Below are 26,831 nucleotides of genomic sequence, written 5' to 3' on the forward strand. Positions count from 1 at the left end.
TCATGGTTCGTCTACCCCTCCGATTTCCCCCCCTTCATTCTTCCCCTCCTGCTATCTTCTTCTTCTTCTTTTTTTTTTTCTTAACATATATTGCATTATTTGTTTCAGAGGTACAGATCTGTGATTCAACAGTCTTGCACAATTCACAGTGCTTACCAGAGCACATACCCTCCCCAGTGTCTATCACCCAGTCACCCCATCCCTCCCACCCCACCCCCCACTCCAGCAACCTTCAGTTTGTTTCCTGAGATTAAGAATTCCTCATATCAGTGAGGTCATATGATACATGTCTGTCTCTGTTTGACTTATTTCGCTCAGCATAATACCCTCCAGTTCCATCCACGTCGTTGCAAATGGCAAGATCTCATTCCTTTTGATGGCTGCATAATATTCCGTTGTATATATATACCACATCTTCTTTATTAGATGAATGGAATCTTATAGTATATACTCTTTGTTTCTGGCTTATATTATTTTTGGAATTCATCCACATTGTTGTATGTATTAATAATCTGTTCCATCTTATTACTAAATAGAGTTATAATATGCAGATATGCCACAACTTATCCTTTCTCCTATTGATGAATATTTGGGTAGTTTTTAGTTTTGTGAGACTATCAATAAAGCTTCTGTGAACATTTCCTAAACATATTTCTTATTGAGTCTGTGGTAAATGGTATTATTTATAATTTTTTCAAAGGCTTGTTGCTTATTTATAGGCAATAAATTATCTATATCCTGTGATTTTCTGTATTTACTTATTATAGTTATTGTATAGATTCCTGAGGATTTTCTATGTAAATAATTATGTTCTCTGCAAATGAAGACAGCTTTACTTCTTTCATTCCTCTGTACAATACTGAATAAAAATAGGGAGAACCAACACCCTTGTCTTATTCCGTCTTAAGGGAAATGATTCAGTCTTTCTCTACTAAGAGTGATCATATTTGTACCTTTTCTATAGGTGCCCTTTATCAAGCTTAGAAACTTTGTATGTATTCTTAGTATGTTAAAAGTTTTTTTGGTTTTTAGGTTTTTTTAAATCATGAATTAGGGTGGAATTTGGTGAAATGTTAGGTGGGTATCCATTGAATTAATCGTAAAAATTTTCTTCTTTATGTAATCTCAATATTACAATTTGCAATGATTGATTTCTAAGTGTTAAATTAACCTTGCATTCCTGGGATGAACACCTCTTCTTTCTCATGATGTATTAAGGTTTTTCTATTTTGCTAGATTCAATTTTTTTGTGTGTATCATTAGAAAAAAATTTAAAAACATTGTAATTGGTGCACATCATTTTAGTTGAAGTAGACTATATGTCCTAAAAGTATGAAACAGACAGGAAAATATCATGGCTGTTTTTCATGGATGAGAAAAACTTATTTATAAGGTTTACATCATGGTCCAATTACTCAATGTGACCTCTCTGGATGGTTGTAATCCCCCACCTCCTGGAGTTTGGTGGGACATGATAAGCCACCTTCTCCTGCAGTCTCATGCCCCACATGATAAGACCTATGTGTTAAATATTTAACCATATTCTGTTTTGATTTCTGCTCAAAGTGAGACTCACCTTTATAAAACCTACTGTTTCCTTCCTTTTTTCCATTAAGTAGTATATTCTTCATCTAATTAACCTGGAGATTCTTTGTTCACTCATATGATGAGTGAACATGGTTTACAATTCCTCAAGCACAATTTTCTGCTTCTTAATAAACTTCCATATCCAATACTGTTCTTTCTGTCTGAATGGTTTTACTCACTATATAGCCTTTTCGGTCTCTCTCTTCAGGCTTTGCACAAAAGCCAAGACCATGAGAACCAAAACTTTGGTTAGATTTTGAATGCTTTCTATCATTGTCTGAAATTTAAAGAAGATTTTCATCTACTTTTTACATACATTACCCCTAGAATTGAATATATATTTCTCCCTTTGTGAATGTTTTAACAAGAAAGTTTCTTAGAATATGCATCCATTCGTTTGTTATTTTCCTCTATCAGCCATGTTGTTTGGCCCTTAATTCATCATTAAATATATTCATTTATTGTCACTTTGAATCTCCAAGATAAATGTTAGACTTAGTATGTTAAAGTGTTTCGTCTAAAGTCTCTGGTAGTTACAGAACCCATACAAAAATCTGGAACTATTTGGTATATTAAATTATTCCTATTCTGTTATGTGTGATAAAGGTAGTATTATTATATTTTCAGATGTTAAATAGGTACTAAAGTTCCCACAAACTAAATGACAAGGCACCTCACATTTTCTTTATTTTTTAATTGAAGTATAATTAACAATGCTATATTAGTATCAGGTGTACAACATTGATTTAACAGTTCTTTAAATTACTCAGTGTAATAAGTGTAGTCACCATCTGTCACCAAATAGCATGGTTACAATATTATTGATTATATTCCCTATGTTGTAATTTTCATCTCTGTGATTTATTTTATAACTGTTTGTATATCTTAACCGCCTTTATCTATTTTGTGCATTCCCCCACTGGCCTCCCCTTGACAACCATCAGTTTGTTATCTGTATTTTAGAGTCTGTTTGTCTCTGTTTTGTTTGTTTTTTAGATTCCACTTATAAATGAAATCATATGGTATTGATCTTTGACTTATTTCGCTTAGCATTATACCCTCTAGATCCATCCATGTTGTTGCAGATGGCAATATCTCATTCTTTTTATGGTTGAGTAATATTCTGTGTGTGTGTGTGTGTGTGTGTGTGTATAACATCTTCTTTATCCATTCTTTTATTAATGGACACAAGTTGCTTCCATATCTTGGCTATTGTAAATAATGCTGCAACAAACATAGGGATGAACATATCTTTCTGAATTAGGGTTTTTGTTTTCTTTGGGTAAATACCCGGTAGTGGAATTACTGCATCATATGGCATTTCTATTTTAAACTTTTTAAAAACCTCCATACTGTTTTCCACAGTGGCTGTACCAATTTACGTTCCCATCAGCAGTGCATGAGGGTTCCTTTTTCTCCACACTATCACCAACACTTATTTCTTTTCCTTTTGATTCTAGTTACTCTGACCAGTGTAAGGTGATATTGTGATTTTGATTTGCATTTCCCTAATGATTAGTGATGTTGAGTATCTTTTCATGTGTCTGTTGGCCATCTATGTCTTCTTTAGATAAATGTCTATTCAGGTCTTCTATTTTTTAATTCAATTATTTTCTGATGTACAGTTGTATAAGTTTTATATATTTTGAGTATTAACCCCTTATTGGATATATCATTTGCAAATATCTTCTCCCATTCAGAAGTTTGCCTTTTTATTATGTTGATGGTCTCCTTTGCTGTACAAAAGCTTTTTATTTTGGTGTAGTCCCAAGAATTTATTTTCGCTTTTGTTTTCTCTTCTTTCTCATGATGTATTAAAACTTCTCTATTTTGCTGGATGCAATTTGCTAATACTTTGTTATGGATTCCTGTGCCTATATTCATGAAGAATATTGGTTTGTAGTTTTGTTCCTTATGATGTATTTGTCTGGTTTTAATATCAGGTATATAATAGCCAGATAAAAGAAGATGGCAAGTATTCCACTTGTTTCTTTTCTTTCAATGAAATGGATTATTTTTAATATAAGATTGGTATTACTTCTTGCTTAAAAGTTTGATGGAATACTGCAGTGAAATGATGTAAACCTGGTGTTTTCCATGTGGGAATTTTTTTTAATTTTATGCATTTATATAATAGAATTTTTATTTTCAATGTCTGAAATAAGTTTTCTTTCTAGGAATTTTTAAAATTTTTAAAAATTTTTCTTGATGTTCAGTTAGCAAACATATAGTACATCATAAGTTCTTGTTGTAGTGTTCAACAATTCATTAGTTGCATATAACACCCAGTGCTCATCCCAACATGTGCTCTCCTTATACCCAACATCTGGTCACCCTATACTTGATTTCCAAGTTGTCAGATTTATTGACATAAAACTGTTTATAATAGTCCCTTATTATTTTTTCTATCTGTAGAGATTGGATTAATGGAGTAATAAAAATTTGCTCATGCATGCTTGTGTGCTCTCCCTCCTTCACCCCCAATTTAATCCATCTCTAATTTGATCATTCTAACTAGAATCAAATGTGTAGATAGGTTGAAGGAATTAAACTTTGGTTTTGCTGATTTGTTCTATAGTTTGCCTATTTTTTATATATCATTAAATTTTGTTTATCTTTATTATTTCCATCCCTTTATTTTTTTTTAAATTCTTATTTCTTCAAGTGGATCTTTAGGTTATTTTAGAGATTTATTTTTCTAATATATTTAAAAGTGTAAACTTCCTTTTAAGCAATGCTACAGCTGCAATTTGCACATTTTGATATTTCATGATTTTGTTATTACTGAGTTTAAAATATTTTCCAAATTACTTTGGGATTTCTTCTTGGACTCATGGATAATTTAATTATGCTGTTTAATTTTCAAGTATTTCAGGAATTTTAAGACTGGCTGTAAGTCCAGTATCAATGCTTTTAATATTGAGATGAAGTATATTCTCTGAAAATTAAAAAATAAATAACAAAGAGGTTTCCTTTTTCATCTACTTGCTTTATCAAGTAGGAAAGAGTTTTGAAATTTCCACTTCTAATTGTGAACTAATTTATTTCTCCTTTTTGTTCTCTTAAGTTTTGCCTCATGATTTTAAAGGTCTGTTATTAGGAGCTTGCATATTAGATTGCTGTGTCCTTTTGATGAATGGACACTTTTATCATAATAAAATATTACCCTTCATCCTTAATTATGCTCCTTTTCCTGAAGCCTCCTTAGTCTGTATTATTAATATAGCCAATCCAGCTTTCTTTAAATTACTGTTTGTCTGATGTATCCTTTTTCTATTCCTTTACAAAATCTGTGGCTTTATATTTTCAGTGCATATTTCCTGGAAATATTTACTGGGATCTTGCTTTTCATATAGTCTGATAAAATCGTTCTTTTAATTGAGGCATTTTCTTAGTTTATATATAATGTAATTGTTGATATAGCTGCATTAGATGTACTATTTTATGATCTATTTTTTAGTAGTTTTATCTCTTTTAGTTCCTTTTTTTTCTGCTTTTCCTGCCTTCCTTTTATATTTCATTTTACTTTCATTATTGGCTTTTTAGCTATACTTCCTCAATTTTAGTTGCTTTTCTAGGATTTCTGATCTGTCACTTTACATAGAATACAAGAATCTTACACTCGATCCATCCAATCACTGACACTATTCTTGTCATATGCTTCATTTCTACAATTATTATAAACCCCATAATATAGTATAATTTTTTCTTTAGATGGCAATAAAAACATTAAGAAATGGGAATACTTTTTACACCTACCCACATATTTACCATTTCCAATGTTCCTTTGTATAGATATAAATTTCCAACTGTAATTTTCTCTCAGCCTGAAGAACTTCCTTTAACAGTTCTTGCTGTGCTGGCCTACTGGTGATGGATTCTCTTGAATATTGATGGCCTGAAAATATTTTAATTATGTTTTTATTTTAAAAGGATATATATTTAATCCTGTGACTTAATTCTGAGGCCTGTCTCTTGCCATTGGACTTCTGTCAAGCTCCCTTAACGACACCCTCCCAGTTCAGTAGAGCTATAGCATGACATACCTAAGAGCTCATACCTCCTTCATCTGATTAAGTCCCAAGCTTATCTTCATTACAACTGTTATTTGATATAGTCTTTGTAGCCTCACTCAAATTGTGAACTATTAGTTGTTTCTACTATATTTCATCACTCAGTATATTTTCATGCCTTGATCAGTAAAAACTTTTGAGTTCTTAATATGTGTAAGACCCTGAACAAATTGCCCAAGGCACCATGTTAGAAATAGCAAACACCCACCAATGGACTAGAAAGTACACTTGAGTGTTAGTCCCAAATCTTTTAATAATTAGCTTTAGGTTAGTCCCTAAGCATTTTTGAGCCTTGGTTTACTCATTGTTTGCTCATCTGTAAAATGGAGATAATACACATTTCATGAGGTGGTTGTGAAACTAATGACATAGGAAAGTGCCAAACTCACTACCTGAACTGAATCAATCATTGCTGAATCTGAATGGTTCACATAAACATGATTGAAAATGCCAAAAGAGTTGCTTACATAGAAAGTGTCAAAATGAATTATAACATATTGACTGGACTTCTATTGAGACACAAATAACTTCCAGGAATTTAGAGAATGGATTTGGGGAAGGTAAAAATGATTTGAAAATGCTAGTTTAAAATAAAACTCTGTTAGAATGGGGATGTGAAATGATGATGCTGGTTAAATAAATCTCATTCAATTCAATTAAATCCCATTCAACTCTATTTGAGTTTATTATAAGTACTAAATACTAACAATTAGAATGAAAAATAAATCCCCTCCAAAAAGGAACTCAGTTTAATGAGAAACAGGTAAAGGACATTTAGTGAGACAGTAGCATTTTGTCTAGATGTGCAGGCTCTTGCACTAAACTACCTGATATACAATCCTTACTTAACCACTTACTAGTTAATATATGATACTTGACAACCTCACTATGAGTATTTGTCAAGGTAATGCTAGGCACTGGCAAAGACACAGTGTCACTGGTTTAACATAATGGAAGTTTACTTACTGCTTTTATAAAATCCAAGAAATGGCATGAGTTGGGTGGGAAAAGAAAGCTCTGCTTCACACTGTTCATTCGGGGACCAAGGATGAATGATGACTGCCTAGGGCATTGACATCCGGCTAACAGGTGGGGAAGAGAGAAGGTGGAGAATCACACCAGAGGTTTGTCTGAGTCAGGCCTGGCAGTGGAATATAGCATACTTACACTCCGTTGGCAAGAACTAAACAGGGACAAGTAGCCCGAATATGTGCCTAGGCAGAAGGGGAAATAGGTTCAGTAAACACCTAGCCAGTCTGCTATACTGTGTCTCAGTTTTCACATGTGTAAAATCAAAATAATAGTAGTATTCATCATTTCATTGGGATTTCTTAACAAAGAATTATTATAGGAGTTCAGTGAAATGACACACATAAAGTGCTTAATCCAGGGCCTGACTCATGACAAATGCTTGTTGAATATTAACTGTTACTGTAAGTGCTATGACAAAGGCACATGGTAGATTCAGCAAGCATATAAAAGGAAGGTGCAATCAACTGAAACTGTGATATTAGGTAAGGCTAAACAGGAGTTGATGGGGTTGTGACTGTCAGTGGTGCTGACCTCACCAGATGAAATATGTAAAACTTCGTGGTGCAATTATGTATCTTCAGGCTCAGCTTCTCTCACCAACCATCTATTCTCCTACAGGATCTTCCTTCTGCATTTTGGCTTCATTTCCACCCCAGGATGAGGGGGAAAAATGCTAATGCTGAGAAGAACCTTTCAGGTAGGAACCAAACTTTAATCATTGTGGATTATGTTTTTAGGAATATATTGAATTTACTTTTGTTGAGATCCATCCTATAATATTTGTATAGCAGGTACAATATTTTCAAGCCACAGTCATGGTTATGCAAGACTAGTAATGTGCATTATTTTCGATAGTTCAACTTAATCATTATTTCAAAACCCTTTTGTCTTTTGGTACAAAATGCAATCTTAGTCTGTTTCATGTAAATTCAGACATTTCAGGTTTAAATTCAATCTATTTAGGATTTACCTCTGTCTTCTTGTCCTCCAGGATGATACTTAAATTCTAAGGATGCTTACAGAGCATCCTGGCATTGGTAGAAGCATCTAAACCCTTGCAACTACCAAGTGTCCACGTGTGGCATGTATACAATCCTGCCTGGTTCTTAGGTATATTTTCCCACACTGGCATCTGCTGGAGTAGGGGGCTATATGTCCATTTGCCTAGGGCAGTCCCAGTTATACATACTGTCCTGGCATTTTGCCAGTTATTGTCCCCTTTCACTCTCAAAATTGCCCTAATTTGGAAAATAATTTATATGGTCACCCTGCCTGAGGGTCTGCATTCCCACCTGGCCTCTGGTTAGCAGAATGTGGCCACTTTGTGTTTCAAGTCTATTTGCCCTGGCCTTGATGTCCCCCCTTGAGGTCCACCTGCTCTCCAACTTTCCCCACTTCTTAGGAACATAAGAAGGTCTAACTGCTCCACTCCAGAGCCAGGGGACACTAAATATCAAGAACCTGGCCTTCTTCAGCTCTGGATACTCCATGCAATCATCTCCACTTCCCTGAGTCACTTTATTTTTGTCAGTCTTCTATTTCTCAGTGTTCTAGGTTAAAGTGACTCAGAGTTCCATTCTTGCTCAGATTCCCAACCTGTTGGAGTACATGGGAGCAAAGATGAGATGTACCTCTGAGTGAGGGCCCCCTATCCAGTGATATCATTAGCACTTAATCTCTCACATCTCCAAACCATCTCTCACCTCTCTTGGCCCGAGAGAGGTAGGAGCTGCCCTCACAGAGTCTTTAAGTATGTAAGAAACGAAAAACCGAAGTATTTCTTTATTGTTGTTATTATTATCATTGACTGTTTTCCCGTTGTTGTATGTTTCATTTCTATGACTTATTTAATTTATAACTGGAAATTTTTACCTCTTAATCCCCTTCACCTACTCTGTCCATCTCCTCAGCCCCTTCCCCTGTGGCAACCAAACTCTCTGCATTTATGAAGTCCATTTCTGTTTTATGTTTGTTTGTTCATTGTTTTGGGTTTTAGATTCCACATGTAAGTGAAATCATATGGTATTTGTTTTCATCTGGTTGACTTATTTCACTTAGCATATTACCCTTTAGATCCATTTGTGTTGTAGTAAATGGCAAGATCTCATTCTTTTCTATGGCTCAGTAATAATATTCTTGTGTATATATTTATCACATCTTTATCCACTCATCTATCAACAGACACTGATTGTTTTCATATGTTGGTTATTGTAAATAATTAATGCTGTGATGACCATAGGGGTGCATATATCTTTCGGAATTAGTGTTTTCATTTTCTTTGGGTAAAAACACAATAGTGGAATTATTGGATTGCATGGTATTTCTATTTTTAATAAAAAAATTTTAAACCCTTATTACTGAAGTATAGTTGACATACAATGTTATATTATTTTGAGGTGTGAAACATAGGAATTGGACAATTTTATACATTACTTAATATTTACCATGATGAGTATAGTCACCATCTGTCACCACACACATAATTAAAATATTATTGGCTATATTTCCTATGTTGTACTTTTCATCTCCATGACTTATTTATTCTATAACTATAACTGGAAGTTAGTGCCTCTTAATCCCTTCACCATTTAATGCATCCCCCACCCATATCCATCTCTGGAAACCAGGTCTCTGTATTTAAGAGTCTATTTGTTCATTTGTTTTGTTCTGTACATTCCACATATAAGTAAAATCATATGGTATTTGTCTTTATCTGACTTACTTCATTTAATGTAATATCCTTTAGGTCCATCCATGTTGTCACTAATGTCAAGATTTCATTCATTTCTGTGGCTGAGAAATATTTCATTATACACACACATATATATCATATATGTATATTCCATACACACACACATATATCACACCTTTTTTCCATTCATCTATCAGTGGACACTTGGTTGCTTCCATATCTTGGCTATTGTAAATAATGCCACAATAAACATAGGGGTACATATATCTTTTTGAATTAGTGTTTTCATTTTTGGGGGAGGGTAAATACCCAGTAGTGGAATTTCAGGATTATATGGTATTTCTATTTTTAATCTTTTCAGGAACCTCCATATTGTTTTTTTACAGTGGTTGTACCAGTTTACATTCCCTCTAACAGTGTACAAGTGGTCCCTTTTCTCCACACTCTCATCATCACTTCTTTGTCTTTTTGATTCTAGCCATTTTGACAGGTGTAAGATAATATCTCATTGTGGTTTTGATTGCATTTTCTTGATGAATAGTGATATTGAACATCTTTTTATGTGTCTGCTGGTCATCTATATGTCTTTGGAAAAATGTCTATTCAGGTCTTCTACCCATTTTTAAATTGGATTTTTTAAAATTTATTTTGGTGTAGAGTTGTATAAATTCCTTATATATTTTGGATATTAACCCCTTATGAGATATACCATTTGCAAATACCTTCTCCCATTCCATAGGCTGCCTTTTTGTTTTGTTGGTTTCTTACTCTGTGCAAAAGCTTTTTATTTTGGTGTAGTCACAATCGTTTAATTTTGCTTTTGTTTCCTTTGCTTTAAAAGATACATTCATAAATATGTTGTTAAGGGTGATGTCTAAGAAATTTCTGCTTATGTTTTCTTTTAGGAGTTTGGTTCAGGTCTCACATGTAGGTCTTTAATGTATTTTGAGTTTATTTTTGTCTATGATGTAAGAAGGTTGTCCAGTTTCATTATTTTGCATGCAGCTGTCCAGTTTTCCCAGTACCATTTATAGAAGAGGCTATCTTTTCCCCATTGTATATTCTTGCCTCCTATGTCATAAATTAGTGACCATAGAGTTGTGGGTTTATTTCTGTGCTCTGTATCCTGTTCCACTGATCTGTGTCAATTTTTGTGCCAATAACATACAGTTTTGATTACTATAGTTTTGTAATGTATCTTGAAATGTGGAATTGTAACTCCAGCTTCATTCTTGTTTCTCAAGAGTATATTGGATATTTGGGGTCCTTGTAGTTTCATACAAATTTTATTATTGTTCTAGATCTGTACAAAATGCTATTGATATTTTGATAGGGATTGCTTTGAATCTGTAGATTGCTTTGGGCAGTATGGACATTTTAACAATGTCTGAACATAGTGCATTTTGCCATTTATTTGTGTCATTTTCAATTTCTTTCATAAATGTCTTATAGTTTTCAGGACATAGGTTTCTCACTTCTTTGTTAAATTTATTCCTAGGTATTTTATTCCTTTGGGGATAGTCATAAGTGGGATTGCTTTCTTAATTTCTCTTTCTGCTACTTTGTTATGAGTGTATAGAAATGCAACAGATTTCTGTTTGTTAATTTTGTATTCTGCAACTTCACTGATTTCATTTATTCTAATAGTTTTTTGGTGGAGTCTTTAGGGTTTTCTATATATAGAATCATGTCATCTGTAAATAGTGACAGTTTAACTTCTTCCTTATCAATTTGGGTGGCTTTTATTTATTTTTCTTGTCTGATTGCTATGGCTAGGACTGCCAGTACAATGTTAGATAAAAGTGGTGAGAGGGACATCCTTGTCTTGTTAATGATCTTACAGGAAAAGCTGTCAGTTTTTCACCATTGAGGATGATGTTAAGTGTGGGTTTGTCATATATGGCCTTTATTATATTGAGGTATATTCCCTCTACATCCACTTTTTTGAGCATTTTTATCATGACCAAATGTTGAATTTTGTCAAATGCTTTTTCTGAGTCTATTGAGATGGTCATATGATTTTTATCCTTCCTCTTGTTAATGTGATGTACCACACTGACGAATTTGAGAATTTTGAACCCATGTTGCATTCCTGGAATAAACCCCACTTGCTTATGAATGATCCTTTTAATGCATTGATTAGGTTTGCTAATATTTTCTCTAGGATTTTTGCAATTATGTTTATTGGGGATATTTGCCTATATATATTTCTTTTTTTGTAGTGTCTTTGTTTTTGGTATCAGAGTAATGCTGGCCTCATAGAATGAATTTGGAGTTATCATTCCTCTTCTATTTTTTGGAATACTTTGAGAGGAATAAGTATTAACTCTAAATGTTTTGTAAAGTTCTCCTGTAAAGCCATCTGGTCCTGAACTTTTGTTTTTTGGGAGGTTTTTTTTTTTTTTTTTTTTCAGTTTTGTTACTAGCAATTGGTCTGTTCAGATTTTTAATTTTGTCCTGATTCAGTTTTGGAAGATTATATGTTTCTAGGAATTTATCCATTGCTTTCTAAGTTGTCCAGTTTGTTGACATATAATTTTTCATAGTATTCTTTTATAGTTCTTCATTATTTCTGGTCCATTTCTAATTTTATTTGAGTCCTCTTTTTCTCTCGATGAGTCTAGCTAAAGGTTTATCAGTTTTGCTTATCTTTTCAAATACCAGCTTGTGGTTTTGTTGATGTTTTTAAAATTTTTTTTTACTCTTTGTTTTCTTTATTTCTACTCTTTCATATTTCCTTCTTTTTGCTACTTTTGGTCTTTTTACTTCTTTATGTAGTTCTTTTAGCTATAAGACTAGTAGTTTGAGAATTTTCTTGTTTTATAATGTAGGCCTGTATCACTATAAACTTCCCTCTTAGAACTGCTGGGTCTCAAAGATTTTGGACTGTTTTGTTTTGTTTTGTTTTGTTTTCATTTTCTTTTGTCTGCAGGTATTTTTGATTTCCTCTTGATTTCTTTATTGACCCATTGGTTGTTTTTACACATGTTGTTTAACCTCCATGTGTTTGTGTTTTTTCCATTTTTTTTTTCCCTTATAATTGATTTCTAGTTTCATACCCTTGTGGTCAGAAAAGATGGTTGGTATGATTTCAGTCTTCTTAAATTTATTGAGGCTTGAACCTGGAGAATGTACCTTGTGCACTTGGAAATATATTCTGCTGTTTTTGGATGGAATGTTTTGTATATGTTGATCAAGTCCATCTGACCTAAGATGTCATTAGAATCTATGGTTCTTTGTTGCTTTGTTACCTTTCAGGTAATTGGGGTGTTAAAGTCCTCTACTATTTGTCAATTTCTCACTTTATGTGTGTTAATATTTGCTTTATGTATTTATCTGTTCCACTTTTGGGTGCAATGATATTTACAATTGTTATATTCTCTTATTGAATTCATCCCTCTATCATTATGTAATGCCTTGTCTCTTGCTATAGCCTTTGTTTTAAACTCTATTTTGTCTGATATAAGTATTGCTACTGTGGTCTTTGCATTTCCATTTGCATGAAATATCTTTTTCTTAGTCTATATGTGTCCAGGGGTCTGAAGTGAGTCTCTCATAGGCAGCATTCAGATGAGTCTTTTTTTTTTTTTTAAGCTATTCAGTCACCCTATGTCTTTTGATTGGAGCATTTAGAAAACTTATATTTAAAGTAATTATTGATATGTACTTATTGCCATTTTGTCAATAGTTTTCTGGTTGTTTTTGTAGATCTCTGTTCCTTTCTTCTTTACTTGCTCTCTTCCTTTGTGTTCTGATGACTTTCTTTAGTGGTATGCTTAACGTTCTTTTTCTTCATTTTATTTTATTTTTGTTTCTATTATAGGTTTTTGATATGTGGCTACTGTTGTGTTCATATTTAACATCCTAAATGTACAACAGTTTATACTATGTTGATTGTCTTTTAAGTATAAACACATTCTAAAAGCACTAAGTTTTAAACTTCCACTCCACATTTTATGTATATGATGTCATATTTTTTATGTATCCCTTGACTAATTTTTATAGATATAACTCATTTTACTACTTTTGTGTTTTAACCTCCATACTGGCTTTATAAGTGATTAACATAATTCCCTTACTATATGTTTGCTTTTACTTGTGATTTTTAAAAGTAATTATCCTTTTAGTAGTTATCACCTTTAAAGTATCCTTTAAAGTAGTTATCACATTTCCTTTCTACTTAAACATTTCTTGTAAGGCTGGTTTCGTGGTGATGAACCCCTTTAACATTTGTTTGGGGAACTCTTTATCCCTTTGTCATTTCTCAGTGATTAGCTTGCTGGGTAGAATATTTTGGTTGTAGTTTTTATCCTTTTAGCATTTTGAATATGCCATGCCACTCTTTTCTGGCCTGCAAATTTCTTATGAAAAATCAGCTGATAGTTACATACACAGGAATTCCCATAAAACTGTTTTCTTTTCTCTTGCTGCTTTTAAAATTCTTTCTAATTATTTACATTTTAATTATTTTGCATCTTAGTGTAGACTTCCTTGGGCTCATCTTGTACAGGTTCTCTGTGTTTTCTGGATCTGGATATCTGTTTTCTTCCCCAAATTACGGAAGTATTCAGCTATTATTTCTTCAAGTAAGTTTTTTGCCCCCTTCTCTCTCTTCTTCAGGGATCTCTATAATGTGAATGTTATTATACTTGCTGATGTCACAAAGTTCCATTAACCTATTCTCTTTAGGGGCAGCTGTGTGGCTCAGTCAGTTAAGCAGATGCCTTTGGCTCAGGTCGTGATCTCAGGGTCCTGGGATAGAGCCCTGTGTTGGTATCCCTACTCAGCGGGGAGTCTGCCTCTCCCTCTGTCCTTCCCCCTGATCCCTCTCTCTCTAAAATAAATAAATTAAAAAAAAAAAAAAAACCCTTATTCTCTTTAATTTTTTTTTCCTTTTTGCTGTTCAGTTTGGTTGCTTTTCATTACCATATCTTCCAGATTGCTGATCTGCTCTTCTGCACCCTCTAATTTGTTGCTGATTTCCTCTAGTGTACTTTTCATTTTTCAGTTATTGTATTCTTCATCTCTGGCTGGTTCTTAGTTCTATTTTCTGGCTTTTTGTTGAAGTTCTGAGTTCATTCACTTTTTTCTCAAGTTCAGTGAGTATCTTTATGACCATTACTTTGGACTCTATCAGTAATATTACTTATCTCTGTTTTATTTACCTTTTTCTCTGTGACTTTGTTTTTTCATTTGGCATATATATTCTTCTTTCTCCTCATTTTGTCTAACTCATTCTGTTTGTTTCTATGTATTGGTAGGGCAGCTACGTCTCCTGGTCTTGAAAGTAGAAGATATCCTACAGTACCATTTGTGCAATTCCCACTGGTTACCAGAACCAGGCACTCCGGGGGTGTCCCCTGTGTGGGCTGTGTGCATTCTCTGGTTGTGGCTGAGCCATGATTGCTGTGGGCATGCTAGTGGGTGCAGCTGGTATTCAGCCTAGTTGTCTGCAATTAGCTCTCTGCCTCACCTGCTGGCATACCAAAGGGCAGGGCCTAATCCCTGTGCAGCCATCTAAAAGGCCCAGCAGCAAGGACTACTGGCATGCTGGTATGTGGGATTATCCTCCCCACCCCTCCCCAGGGCTGGAGTCATTTTGGTGTGCCACCAGTTCCATCCTGAGTTATTGGCTGGGTGTCACAGAAAGGGAGCTGCTTTGGTGGAATTACTACCAAGGTAGGCATATTAGGTGCAGCAGGTCTGCAGGGGAGTGCTAAGACTGGCAGTGTAGATAGAGAGTGTTAGAACTGTTTCCCACAAGTGTCTGTATATCTAGCCTGGGGAGGGCAAGGACAATGATTCCCACCAGCACTTTTGTCCCTGGAGAAATGTCCTGCAGATCCCTGCCCTTTGGATATGTCCCTTGATTAGTCAATAAATCTCCTTTATGGAAATCCCAGGCACTTTTCAAATGACTGGTTCTGAGCTGTGTCTCAAGCTACATTATTTAGTATGCTGCCTCCTTAAGAGCAGAGGCTGTTTTCTATTGTCCCCTCTGTCTCTCCTGGAGTTAAGCCCTGCTGATTTTCTAAGCCAGATATTATGGAGACTCATCTTATCTGTGTGGATCACCAGGGTTAGTTGTGCCTGGTACGGGACTGATAATCTCACTCCTCAATGCTTGTGATGTTCTTCCTATTTGAGGTCAGTCATAATAGGTGTTTGGTTCCTGTCTGCATCCCTGTTCTTCCTACCCTTTTCAGTTTGGCCTTCTATAAGGCTGGAAAATCTGTTCTGTGAGATTCAGGTCATCTTCAGAGTTATTTGCAGTACACATAGTTGTTGCTTCAGTGTGTCTGTGGGATGAGGTGAGCTCAGGGTCCTCCTACTCTGACACTTCATCTTCTCTTATTAGTCTCTATTTTTAATTTTATAAGAAACCTCCATACACTTTTCCATAATGGTTGCACCAATTTACATTCCTACCAACAGTGCACAAGAACTCCTTTTTCTCCATATTTCTTGTCTTTTTGATATTAGCCATTCTGACTGGTGTGAGGCGATATTTCATTGTGGTTTTGATTTGCATTTTCCTGATGATTAGTGATGTTGAGCATCTTTCATGTATCTGTTGGCCTTCTGTATGTCTTCTTTGGAAAAATGTCTATTCAGCTACTCTACCCCTTTTTTTAGGGTAAGAAAGTGGCCCAATGTCTTTCTTTTGCATGTAACTGTCCAGTTTTCCCAACACCATTTATTAAAAAGACTTTCTTTCCTAATTGTATATTATAGCTTCTTGTTGTACATTAATTGAGCATATAAGTGTGGGTTTATTTTGGGGCTCTGTATCTTGTTCTACTGATCTCGTGTCTATTTTGTACCAGTACCATACTGTTTTGATTAGTATAGCTTTGCAGTATATCTTCAAATCTGGAATTGTGATACTTTCAGCTTTCTTCTTCAAAATTGCTTTGGCTTTGGTGTCTTTTATGGTTCCATACAAATTTTAGTATTCTAGTACTGTGGAAAATGCTATTAATATTTTGTTAGAATGGCCTTGAATCTGTACGTGGTTTGGGGTGGTATAGTCATTTTAATAGTATTAGTTTTTCCAATCCATGAACATGCTATTTCCTTTCCTTGTGTCATTTTCAATTTGTTTCATCAATGTCTTACAGTTTTCAGAGTATAGGTCTTTCACCACTTTGGTTAAATTTATTCCTTGGTATTTGCTTTTTTTTTTTTTTTTTTTTTTTGGTGCAATTGTAAATGGGGTTGTTTCTTAATTTCTCTTTCTGCTACTTTGTTATTAGTGTATAGAAATGCAACAGATTTCTGGATATTAATTTTGTATCTTATAAAATTACTGAATTCATTTATTCTAACACTTTTTTTGTACAGTCTTTGGGGTTTTCTTGCATTTACTATCATGTCATCAGCAAATAGTGACAGTTTGTTTCCTTACCAATTTGGATTTATTTTATTTTTTTTCTTGTATGATTGCTGCAGTTTGGTATTGTAGTACTATGTTGAATAAAAGTGTTGAGAAGGACATCCTTGTCTTGCTCCTGATTTTAGAGGAAAAGCTTTCAGTTTTTGAGCATTGGTATAGCGTTAGATGTGGTTCAGTCATGTATGACCTTTCTTACATTGATGTATGTTTTCTCTAAACCCATATTGTTGAGAGTTTTTATCATGAGGAATGTTGAATTTTGTCAAATGTTTCTTCTGACTCTATTGATATGATCATATGGTTTTTATCCTTCCTTTTGTTAATGTGATGTATTACATTGATTAATTTGCAATTATTGAATTAACATTGCCTCTCTGGAATAAATCCTACCTGATCATGGTGAATGATCCTTTTCTTTTTTCCTTGAGCATAGTGGGAACACAATGTTATAATAGTTTTAGGTGCACAACATAGTGATTCAACAACTTTATACATTATGCTCTGTTCACCACAAGTGTAGCTGCCATCTGTCATCATACAATGTTATTACAACACCAATGACTATATTACCAATGCTATGCCTTTTTATTCCTGTGACTTATTCATGACTGTACCTCCCACTCCCCTTCACCTATTTTGCCCATTCCCCAGTCCCTTCCCTTCTGGCAAGCAGTTTTTTCTTTGTATTTATGGGTCTGATTCCATTCCTTGTTTATTCATTTATATTGTTTTCAGATTCCACACACAAGTGAAATCATATGGTGTTTATCTTTCTCCCTGACTTATTTCACTCAGCATTATACCCTCTAGGTCCATCCATGTTGTTGCAGATGGCAAGATCTCATTCTTTTTTACTGCTAATATTTTATTATACATAAATACCACATCTTCCTTATTAATTCATCTATTTATGGACACTTGGGTTGTTTCCATATCTTAGCTATTCTAAAGAATCTTCCAGTAAACATAGGGGTGCATATATGTTTTAGAATTATTGTTTTTGTTTTTATGGGGGAGGTAAATACCCAGTAGTGGAATTATTGGTTCCTATGGTATGTCTATATTTAATTTCTTGAGGAACCTCCATACTGTTTTCCATAGTGGTAGCATCAGTTTACATCTCCACCAACAGTACATAAGTGTTCCCTTTTCCCTACATTCTTGCCAACACTTATTATTTGTTTTTTTGTTTGTTTTTGTTATTTTATTTTATTTTTTTTAGCTATTCTGACAGGTGTAAGGTGATATCTCATTGTGGTTTTGACTTTCATTTCTCTGATGATTAGTGATGTGGAGCTTGTTTTATGTTGGTTCACCATGTGTATGTCTTCTTCAGAAAAATGTTTATTCAGGTCTTCTGCCTGCTTATTAAATTAGATATTGTCGGGGTTTTGGTTTCAGCTATGTAAGTTTACACACACACACACACACACACACACACACACACACATAGGATATTAACCCCTTATCAGATAAATTATTGGCAAATATCTTCTCCCATTCAGCAGGTTCCTTTTTTGTTTACTTGTTGGTTTTCTTTGCTGTGCAAAAGCTTTTTATTTTGTTGTAGTTCTGATAGTTTATTTTTGCTTTTGTTTCCCTTGCATAAGGTATATATCTAGAAAAATGTTGCTAAAGCCAATGTCAAAGGAATTATTGCCTATTTTCTAGGAATGCTATGGTTTCAGGTCTTACCTTCCTTATTTTGAATTTATTTGTGTGTATAATATAAGAAAGTTGTCCATTTTCATTTTTTTATGTGTAGCTGCCTAATTATTTTCCCATCATCACTTACTGAAAGACTGTCTTTTCCCTATTGTATATTCTTGCCTCCTTTGTTGTAGATTAATTGACTATGTAAACCTGGGTTTATATCTGGCCCTTCTGTTCTGTTACATTGATCTATGTGTCTGTTTTTGTGCCAGCACCATAGTGTTTTGATTACTACAGCTTTGTAGTCTATCTGGAAATCTGGAAATGTGATACTTCCAACTTTGTTTTTCTTTCTCAGGATTGCTTTGGCTGTCCATGGTCTTTTGTGTTCCATACAAATTTTAATATTATTTTTTCTAGTTTTGTGAAAAATGCTGTTGGTATTTTGATAGGGACTGTATTGAATCTGTAGATTGCTTTGGGTAGATGGATATTTTAACAATACTAATTCTTCCAGTCCCAAAGCACAACTATCTTTCCATTTGTTTGTGTCATTTTCAATTTTTTCATCAGTGTTTCATAGTTTCAGACTATAGGTCTTTTACCTCCTTGGTTAAATTTATTCCCAGGTATTTTACTCTTTCTGGCACAGTTGTAAATGGAATTGTTTATTTATCTTTCTGCTACTTCCTTATTAGTGTATACAAATGCAACAGATTTCTGGGTATTAATTTTGTATCCTGGAACTTTACTGAATTAATCTATTACTTGTAATAATTTTTTGTTGGAGTCTTATGGGTTTTCCATATAGTATGTCATCTGCGAATAGTGACCATTTGAATTCTTCCTTTCCAAAATGGATGCTTTCTATTTCTTTTTCTTGTGTGATTGCTGTGGCTAGGACTTCCAGTACTATGTTGAATAAAAATTGTGATAGTAGACATCCTTGTCTTATTCCTCATCTTAGAGGAAATATTGTTTTTGTCCAGTCTGATGTTAGCTGTGGGTTTTTCATGTAAAGACTTTATTATGTTGAGGTATCTTCACTCTCAATCCACTTTTAGTTTTTATCATGAACAGTAGTTGAATTTTATTAAATGCTTTGTTGTATCCTTTGAGATTATCACATGATTTTTATCCTTTGTTTTGTTAATGTGGTGTATTACATTGATTGACTTATGAATATTGAAACATCCTGTATTCTCAGAATAAATCCCAATTGATCACAGTGAATGGTCCTTTTAATTTATTGTTAAATATGGTTTGCTAATATTTTGTTAAAGGTTTTTGCATCAATGTTCATCAGGGATATTGGCCTGAGGTGAGGTTTTGTTTTGTTTTGTTTTGTTGTATGTTTGTTTGTTTTTTAGTGTCCTTGTCTCTTTTTAATATCAGGATAGTTCCGGGCTTATACAACAAATTTGGACGTTTTCCTTTGTCTTTTATTATTTGGAATAGTTTGAGAAGAATAGGCATTAACTCTTCTTTAAATGTTTGTAGAATTCACCCGTGAAGACATTTAGTCCTGGACTTTTGTATGTTGAGAGTTTTGGATTACCAATTCATCCTTGTGACTACTAATTGATTTAATTAGATTTGCTATTACTTCCTGATTCAGTTTGGAAGATGGTAGGTTTCTAGGAGTTTATTTCTTCTAGGTTGTCCTATTTTTTAACATATTGTTTTCATAGTATTCTTTTATAATATTTTGTATTTTTGTGATGTTGGTTTTACTTTGTTACTTCTCATTTTTCATTTCTGATTTTGAGTGTTCTTTTTTTCTTAATGAATATGGCTGACCACTTATCAATTTTGCTTAAGTTTTCAAAGAACCACCTCTTGGTTTCATTAATCTCTTCTATTTTTTTCTTTCTATTTTATTTACTTCTACTCTGATTTTTATTATTTTCTTCTTTCCCCTAACTTTGGACTTTGTTTTTTTCCTATGTTTTGTTTTGTTTTGTGTTTTTAGGTGTATGGCTAGTTATTTGAGAATTTGTTTCTTGAGCTAGACCTGTATTGCTATAAACTTCTCTCTTGTTTTTGCTGGGTCCCAAAGGTTTTGGATTGTTGTGTTTTCATTTTCACTTGTCCTCATGTATTTCCTAATTTCTCTTTGATTTATTCATTGACATATTTTTTAAGTAGTAGCATGTTGTTTAGCCTCCATGTGTTTATGCTTTTTTCCCAGCTTTTTTCTTGTACTTGATTTCTAGCTTCTTACAATTGTGGTCAGAAAAGATTCTTAATATGATTTCAATCTTCTTAAATTTATTGAGACTTGTTTTGTGGCCAAATGTGAGCTATCCTGGAGAATGTTCCATGTGCAACTGCAAAGAATGTGTATTCTGCTGTTTTGGGGTAGGATGTTCTGTATGTATCTGTTAAGTACATCTGAGCACAAGTGTTGTTCAAAGCCACTGTTTCCTTATTGATATTCTGTTTGGATGATCTATCTATTGACATAAGTGGGGTGTTAAAATCCCCTACTATTATTGTATTACTATCAATTTCTCACTTTATGTCTGTTAATATTTACTTTATGGATTTTGGTGCTCCTGTGTAGGGTGCAAATATATTTACAATTCTTGTGTCTTCCTGTGGGATTTATTCTAATAATTTTTGGTGGAGTCTTTAGAGTTTTCTATGTATAGTGTCATGTCATCTGCAAATACTGAAAATTTAATTTCTTCCTTTCTAATGCAGATATTTTTTATTTCTCTTTATCATTATGTCATGACCTACTTTGTCTCTTATTACAGCTTTTTTTTAAGGTCTTTTTTTTTTTTTTTTTTTAGATAAATATTGCTAGTTTGGCTGCTACTTCATCTTCCTCCTCTTCCTCAATTTTTTTTTTTTTTTGGTTTACCTTGACATGGCATATCTTTTTATCCCTTTATTTTCAGTCTTTCTGTGTCTGTAAGACTAAAGTGACTCTCCTTTAGGCAGCATATAGGTGCGTCTTGCTTTTTTATCTATTCAGTCACCCTATATTTTTTTTATTGGAGCATATAGACCATTTACATTTACAGTAATTATTCATAGATATGTGCTATTACCATTTTGTTAATTGTTTTCTGTTGTTTTTGTAGTACTTTTTTTGTTCTTTTGTTCTCTTCTTTTGTGTTTGATGACTGTCTTTAGTTTTACGCTTGGAGTTTTTTTTCTTTAGTTTTTGTGTATCATAGGTTTTTGGTTTGTTGTTAGCATGAGGTTCCTATATAACCCAAATATATAACAGTTTATATAAATTGATGGTTTCTTAAGTTCAAAAACATTCTAAAAATAGTACATTTTTATTCTCCACTTCCATATTTTATGTATATGTTTCATATTTTACATTTTTTTATTTTGTGAGTACCTACACTAGTTTTTTTAGATATACTTGATTTTACTATTTTTGTGTTTTAACCTTCACATTAGCTTTATAAGGTGGTTGATCTACTATATTGTATGTTTGCTTTTATTTGTGAATTTTTTACCTTTCACATCTTCTATTTTTTTTTCTTGCTTAAAGAAGTCTTCTTAATATTTTTTATAAGGACAGTTTATTGGTGGCAAACTCATTTAACTTTTTGGGAAACTGTCTCTCCTTCAGTTCTGAATGATTACCATTCCTTTTAGTACTTTATTATGCCACTCCCTCCCTTATGGTCTATAACATTTCTGCTGAAAAATCAACTGACAGCCCTATGAGGTTTCTCTTGTACATAACTAGTGTTTTTCTCTCACTGATTTTAAGGGTTTTTTTTTTTTCTCTTTAATATTTTGACATTTTAATTATTATGTGTCTTGGTGTAGATCTTTTTGGGTTTTATTGTTTGGGGCTCTCTGTGAATCCTGGACCTGGTTGTCTATTTCCTTCCCTAGGTCAGGGAAATTTTCAACCATATTTCTTCAAATAATTTTCTGCTCCTTTCTCTTTCTGTTCTTCTGGAACCCCTATAATGCAAATGTTAGTATGCTTCGTGTTTCCTGAGGGTTCTCTTAACCTATCCTCACTTTTTTTTTTTTTTTTGAAGATTTTATTTGACAGAGAGAGACAGCGAGAGAGGGAACACAAGCAGGGGGAGTGGGAGAGGGAGAAGCAGGCCTCCTGCAGAGCAGGGAGCCCGATGCGGGGCTCGATCCCAGGACCCCGGGATCATGACCTGAGCCGAAGGCAGACGCTCAATGACTGAGCCACCCAGGCGCCCCTTAACCTATCCTCATTTTTAAAAAAATGTTTTGTTTTGTTTTTTTCTTTTTGCTGTTTAGCTTGGGTGTATTTCAATGCCCTGTCTTCTATATCACTGATCTGTTCTGAATTTTCTAATCTGCCATTGATTCCTTCTAGTATATTTTATGCTTCATTTATTGTATTCTTTAACTCCAATTGCTTCATTTTTATATTTTCTATCTCTTTGTTGAACTTCTCAGTGAATTCATCCACTCTTTTTTACAGTGGTGAGCATCTTTATTACCATTACTTTGAACATTTTTATCAGGTAAATTACACATCTTTGTTTTGTTTAGTGTTTTTTTGGGTGGGGTTTACTTTATTCTTTCATTTTGAGCATATTCCTCTGCCTCCTCATTTTGTTTGACTTTGTTTCTGTGAAGTCAATGAAAGAGCTACTTTTTCTAGTCTTTCTTCTTTCTTTCTTTTTCTTTCTTTTTTCTTTTTTCTTTCTTTCTTTCTTTCTTTCTTTCTTTCTTTCTTTCTTTCTTTCTTTCTTCTTCTTTCTTTCTTTCTTTCTTTCTTCTTCTTTATCTAGTCTTGATGGAATGGCCTTGTGCAGAAATGTCTCCTGTGTGGATTGCATGTGCCTGGTGGCTTTGGCTGCCTTTCTGGAGCTATAGCAGTTGTGGGCTGGGAGTCCAAGAGCACTCTGCACCAGGGCTACCTTGGTAGGTTGGCTGGAGCTGAAGCAGAAATAGGTCAGGTGGTCTTGGGGTACACCATGCAGAGGGTGGCCTGGTAGGATAGCTGAAGCTGAAGCAGGTACTTATTGGGGGTTCTCAGACATTCTGCACAGTGGGGTGCCCTGTCAGGGCAGCTGGAGATAAATGGGCACAACCCAGGGTGGTGGTCCCTAGGGTGTACTGCACAGGTGGCACCTTGGGAGGACACTGGAGCAGAATTAGGTATGGGAAATATAAGAGATGGAAACTAAATGGAAGAATTTCGATTATAATCAAAGCAGATATAAACACCACAAAACAAGCAAACCAAATGAAATTTGTATTTGGAGGAAGGAGATTCCATGTTTGGTTGAAAATAAAGAAAAAAGGATTAACACATTTTTCATGAAGAAAGTGAGCCTTGATTAAATTTTGCTTTGGCTTTGGTGGCTGGCAGGTAAGACATTCTTAGTCATTATGAGTAGGAGTAAGGCTGTGGGAAAGCACAAATTTTGTTCAAAAAAAGGGACACAGAATCTAGGACTGAGAAGCCAGGGACATGGGTTTAGATTGACAGATCTCCGTTTAAATTGTACTTCTACCATTAATCAGTGGTGACCTGGATAACTTATCTTACTACTATAACCTTCAGTTTCTTCATCTTCATTGGAGATTATAAACTTTATCTTCTAGATTATTTTTAAAATCAAGTAGCTAATGAATATAAAGTATGTAGAATATACTTGGTAAGTAATAACTATTGTTTTTGTTGTTAATTGTGAATAGTGAATAGTTCTGTTGTTAATAGTTGGTCAAGGACATATGTTAAGATAAAGAAAAGGATTTATTTAAGTTTTATTAGTCTCTGAATGATAATATTACTTTTTTCCAAGAATGTAGACACTGCTAGTCTCCCAGGGCACAATGGTTCAGAATTCTAGAAAGAGCTAGTTTTCCTGAACATGAAGCCACACCATACTTTGTCCATCACTGTTCTCACAACATTATTTTCTCCAGTAGGACAGATAAAAGACTTGTTGGGTGAACACTAGATCACTTTCCAGATAAACTACCAATAGCATTTATTCTCTCAAGTATGTCTTAACTGACCAACCCATGCCTGTAATCAGATCCAAAGATGTTTCAGAACTTTGAAAAAGTTCTCTGTTGTGAGTGTGAGAGACAAGATATTTGGCTTATATACCAGGGCACTGGTTTCAGGACTAACTCTTGGTGTTAGGAAACTTGTCTTTCATGGTTAATATACAGTCTTTGCTGGTACAAAGCCCAGTTTAGATCACAGTCCTGCTACTTTAGGACACTGGGACTTGCAAATCTGTATAGTTAAAATATCTATTCTATAGATTTTCTGAGAGGATTGAATTATAGATATAGATATAATTTTAATAGATTACATGACATATATACAGCATTTTGCTCAGTGCCTGGCCAATAGTTAAATGTTCAAGGAATGGTGGTTTTCATAAAAATAATTCGTAACTGAGAAGCAGTGGAATCTATACACATTTTTTTTCAATTTAAATTCAATGAGCCAAGGTATAGTACATCATTAGTTTTTGATATAATGTTCAATGATTCATTAGTCGAGTATATCACCCAGTGCTCATCATATCATGTGCCCTCTTTAATGCCCATCACCCACTTACCCCATCTCCCCACCGACCTCCTTTCTGCAACCCTCAGTTTGTTTCCCAGAGTCCAGAGTCTCATATGGTTTGTCTTCCTCTCTGATTTCTTCCCATTCAGTTTTCCCTCCCTTCGCCTATGGTCCTCTGCACTATTCCTTATATTCCACGTATGAGTGAAACCATATGACAATTGTGTTTCTCTGATTGACTTATTTCACTTAGCATAATACCCTCCAGTTCTATCCATTTCGAGGTAAATGGTAGATATTCATCCTTTCTGATGGCTGAATAATATTCCATTGTATACATGAACCACATTTTCTTTATCCATTCATCTGTTGAAGGACATCTCAGCTCTTTCCACAGTTTGGCTATTGCGGACATGCTGCTATGAACATTGGGGTGCATGAGCTCCTTCATTTCACTATATCTGTATCTTTGGGGTAAATACCCAGTAGTGCAATTGCTGGGTCATAGGATAGCTCTATTTTTAATGTCCTGAGGAACCTCCATACTGTTTTCCAGAGTGGCTATACCAGCTTGCATTCCCACCAACAGTGTAAGAGGTTTCCCCTTTCTCCATATCCTCACTAACATTTGTTGTTCCCTGTCTTGTTTATTTTAGCCATTCTGACTGGTGTAAGGTGGTATCTCATTGTGGTTTTGATGTGTATTTCCCTGATGGCAAGTAATGTGGAGCATTTTTTTCATGTGTCTGTTGGCCATTTGTATGTCTTCCTTGGAGAAATGCCTGTTCATGTCTTCTGCCCATTTCTTGATTGGGTTATTTGTTTTTTGGGTGTTGAGCTTGAGAAGTTCTTTATAGATCTTGGGTACCAGCCCTTTATCTGAAATGTCATTTGCAAATATCTTCTCCCATTCCACAGGTTGCCTTTTAGTTTTGTTGATTGTTTCCTTTGCTATGCAGAAGGTTTTATCTTGATGAAGTCCCAATAGTTCATTTTTGCTTTTGTTTCCCTTGCCTTTGGAGACGTGTGATGAAAAAGGTTGCTGTGGCCAATGTCGAAGAGGTTACTGCCTATGTTCTCCTCTAGGATTTTAATGGATTCCTGTCTCACATTTAGATCTTTCATCCATTTTGGGTTTATCTTTGTGTATGGAGTAAGAGAATGGTCCAGTTTCATTCTTTTGCATGTGGCTCTCCAATTTTCCCAGCACCATTTATTGAAGAGACTATCTTTTTTCCATTGGATAATCTTTCCTGCTTTGCTGAAGGTTAGTTGACCATTGAAGGTCCATTTCTGGCCTCTCTATTCTGTTCCATTGAACTATGTGTCTGTTTTTGTGCCAGTACCATACTGTCTTGATGATCACAGCTTTGTCGTATAGCTTGAAGTCAGGCATTATGATGCCCCCAGTTTTGGTTTATACACTCTTGGGAATAAAATGCTATGGGTTCAAATTTTTCCTGGGACACAACACTTCACATTTGTTTTATCTATAATATGACAATAAAGATATTACTTAATGAGATGTTGAATGTATAGTGAAAATAAGAGATTTTTGAGCCCCTGCTTTGGTCAGATTCCTGTCCCCATCTTATTTCACCTCAACAATAATGCTAAGAAGTGAAGCCTAGGATCTACTTTAAGAAAGTAAATAGAAAGTGGAAGAACCAAATCTAATCCATGAGATACTGTGTGAAAAGGAATAAGTTATGTAAAGTGCTTCACACAGGCTGACAGTGGTAAGCACTCTGAATTATGCTAATTAAGAGGATTTTATACTAAGTTTCTTCTATTGATTAGAGATGACAGGATAGTGAAGGAAAGTTGAGGGTTTTGCCCTTCTTTGGTGGCGTGTATAAAGACACTTCACTTTCCTACCATCCGTCAGTCTGTGAC

At 34.4% G+C, this 26,831-nt stretch overlaps 1 protein-coding gene across 10 annotated transcripts in view; it reads left to right on the forward strand.

Annotated features, from left to right (window-relative positions):
* LOC118546233 (uncharacterized) overlaps nucleotides 1–26,831 on the forward strand; it is a 567,633-nt gene that overhangs the window by 367,918 nt on the left and 172,884 nt on the right. For all 10 annotated transcript variants that reach the window (XR_013448159.1, XR_013448158.1, XR_013448160.1 and 7 more), the window contains one exon: nucleotides 7,311–7,389. Coding sequence is in view for 5 of the 10 variants with exons in the window: in XM_078073052.1 (XP_077929178.1) it covers nucleotides 7,311–7,389 (79 nt within the window). In the remaining 5 variants the exon portion in view is untranslated. The remainder of the gene's footprint in view (nucleotides 1–7,310; nucleotides 7,390–26,831) is intronic.

The sequence above is a fragment of the Halichoerus grypus genome, chromosome 5 (assembly GCF_964656455.1).
Source record: "Halichoerus grypus chromosome 5, mHalGry1.hap1.1, whole genome shotgun sequence".
NCBI lineage: Eukaryota > Metazoa > Chordata > Mammalia > Carnivora > Phocidae > Halichoerus > Halichoerus grypus.